The following is a 2,500-nucleotide window of genomic DNA, read 5'->3' on the forward strand; positions in this document are numbered from 1 at the left end:
CATATAATAATTTTTTATCTGAATAAAATCGCCTGTAGTAAACCAGATGAAATCTGTGGTGTACAGAAACTTTGAGATTAAGCTTTTAACGGCCTTGATTATGTTTGAATTGTATTTTGACTAATAACGGACAATTTCGTTTAATTGGGGAAGAAATCCTGGCCTTAATGGGTTGATCAAAACCATTTCGTCCTTTGCTGACCTTTAAGTTAGATGGAGTAGTCTTGGACGCTGTACTGAAGACGTGGATTTTCATCCTCAGACGCATTTCTCCATATCCGTCATTCTTTAACCGACTCGACGGTCAATAGATTAAAAGGGTAAAGGTACACGGCACGCTAAGGTTCATCTCACATTGTCTAGTCAGGCTCATTCAGTTTAATCAGGAGCGCTCAGGTTTCAATCATCCCATGAAAGGTCATTTCACTCCATAGACAAGCCCCTAATCGCTCGCAAATCGCCCGGTGGCAATAGCCCATACGCTACTGTCTTTTCATTTTCTTACAGACATTCTTCCCCTCCCACAAAAAACGATCCTGCGCAAGCGAGGTGGTCTTTCCTAGGAATCCAGAATACAGAATCCATAGACTATACGGACACCGCACGGTAAAGTAGCACCCAATAACCTTCTTTAACCATTACTATCGCGTTCTCTGCCCTCTCGCTTAGCCTTCACAATAAGCCAATACTAACTTTGTGCATCACATTGACCTTGTTTTGGGATGACCTCAGGGTGGTTTCATTCGTTCTCATGCGTTGGAGCTCGTTCAAGTAAGGTCTCGATTGTTGTTTAATGAGTAACGGTGGTATTCTTAAAATAAATTCTTCCCTTATATAAACCTTTCCTTATGTAAATCTTATATAAATACTTGGAAGGGAAAGAATTCTTTTAAGAATACCACCGTAAGCTTCTGGTGGTGGTTCTTACCTTGACAAGTGTGGACACGGCTGCGACTCCTCCAGTCCTTCCACTGGCATGGGACATGTTGCTGTACAGGTCCGTGTTGTAAAAGTACAGCTGGATCTGGAAAAAAAAACATAAAATAAACACAATTAGAATTTGACTTATGTGCAAGGTGTAGCATTCTGTAGACGAATCATAATTTGAAAACGTATGTTGTATGTGTTCTTATATGATTCAGACCAAATAAATCTGGACCAAAGATGAAAATAAACACCATTCACATAATGATCTTCATTATTTCCCAAATTAAATATAGAATTAAATTGAATTAAAGATCAAACATTAAATATGCAGCCACGAAGAATACATAGAACCTTGGTTTTAGGACGAGGTTTATGTGGAAGAGAGTCAGCCTGAGCCACAGAAGTTCTTAAAGACGAAGATCTTGAACTCAAGCAGATGATAAGTGAAAGGGTACAACTTTTCGCTCAGGAGGGAGAGAACGAGGTACCATAAAGATTTGGACGAAATTACCAAACAATATTTTTTTTTCAGATGTGCAGACAAGTGCACAGACCTACAGAAGTAGGAAGATGAGAAGCGTACGCTAGGAGGCGCTGAGTAGCTGCGGCCGAAGCTGTCATCTTACCCTGATAGTCTTGGATTGTTAGGGTAGGTGACAGACACTGCTGGGAATCGGAAAGAAGTGCGGGACTCGAACCCGTGACTAGAAAGATATGAGACCCGCACGCTTCCGCTTAGGACACAGAGATAGAGGATCACAAGCAGTCTAATGGATACTGAAATAAATAAGTAATTATATGCAGTACTCAAACCTATTTTTTAGGAGACACATTGTGTAAAGTTCTTAATATACCGCAAAGAGTCACAAGCATTCATTCACCTTACACAGACCCCGCGCGAAAGAAAAATATCATCGCAGGAAAAAAAGAATTGAACATATTAGAGAACGGCTGGAATGAAAATAACATAATCATAAACATAGTACTGACCAGCTATACTAAAAAAATAAATATATAAATAGATAAATAAATAACCTGGCTATGACACCTGTGCCCCAACCCAGTTTCCCTTTCTGCGTTCCCGGAAGAATTCCGGGTTCACTATACATTGAGATCGAAATCGACACCTGTATGGCACCACTCACATATTAACAAGTCGGGACTTGCCGACAAAAACGCGTTCCTGCTGCGCATCAAGTGTTGTGACGTCACGCGGCGAATTTTCAGTTGCTCACGCGGCACGGTCGGGTATGGACGTGGGTTGGACGCACGTGAGCTGACGTGATCTCGTCTTACTTCCTAGCTCGTTGCGGACACTCATTCTCTCAATGTCCTCAACCCTTGCACCGTTAAGAATTACTCCAGGTGTATATAGGAATATAAGAAGGAGACTGCAAGAGACTATAAGGCCTACACTAGGAAGTTCCATGTATATTATCACCTATCATCCCAATCCATAAAGTTACCTAACCTCCTCCTAAAACAACCACACTACTGGTAAACCATTTCTTGCCTATTTTCTTCTTAAATCTAATTTTGTCCAATTTAAATCCATTACTATGAGTCCTAACCT

The 2,500-nt window shown here is 40.8% G+C and overlaps 1 protein-coding gene across 2 annotated transcripts in view; it reads right to left on the reverse strand.

The window, feature by feature from the left end:
- The window catches only part of LOC143019537 (carbonic anhydrase-related protein 10-like), a 946,303-nt gene that overhangs the window by 273,620 nt on the left and 670,183 nt on the right, over positions 1 to 2,500 (reverse strand). For both annotated transcript variants that reach the window (XM_076175256.1, XM_076175265.1), the window contains one exon: positions 929 to 1,024. In XM_076175256.1, the coding sequence (XP_076031371.1) occupies positions 929 to 1,024 (96 nt within the window). The remainder of the gene's footprint in view (positions 1 to 928; positions 1,025 to 2,500) is intronic.

This window comes from Oratosquilla oratoria, chromosome 3 (assembly GCF_046742065.1).
Source record: "Oratosquilla oratoria isolate Oo_2021 chromosome 3, ASM4674206v1, whole genome shotgun sequence".
Taxonomy (NCBI): Eukaryota; Metazoa; Arthropoda; class Malacostraca; order Stomatopoda; family Squillidae; genus Oratosquilla; species Oratosquilla oratoria.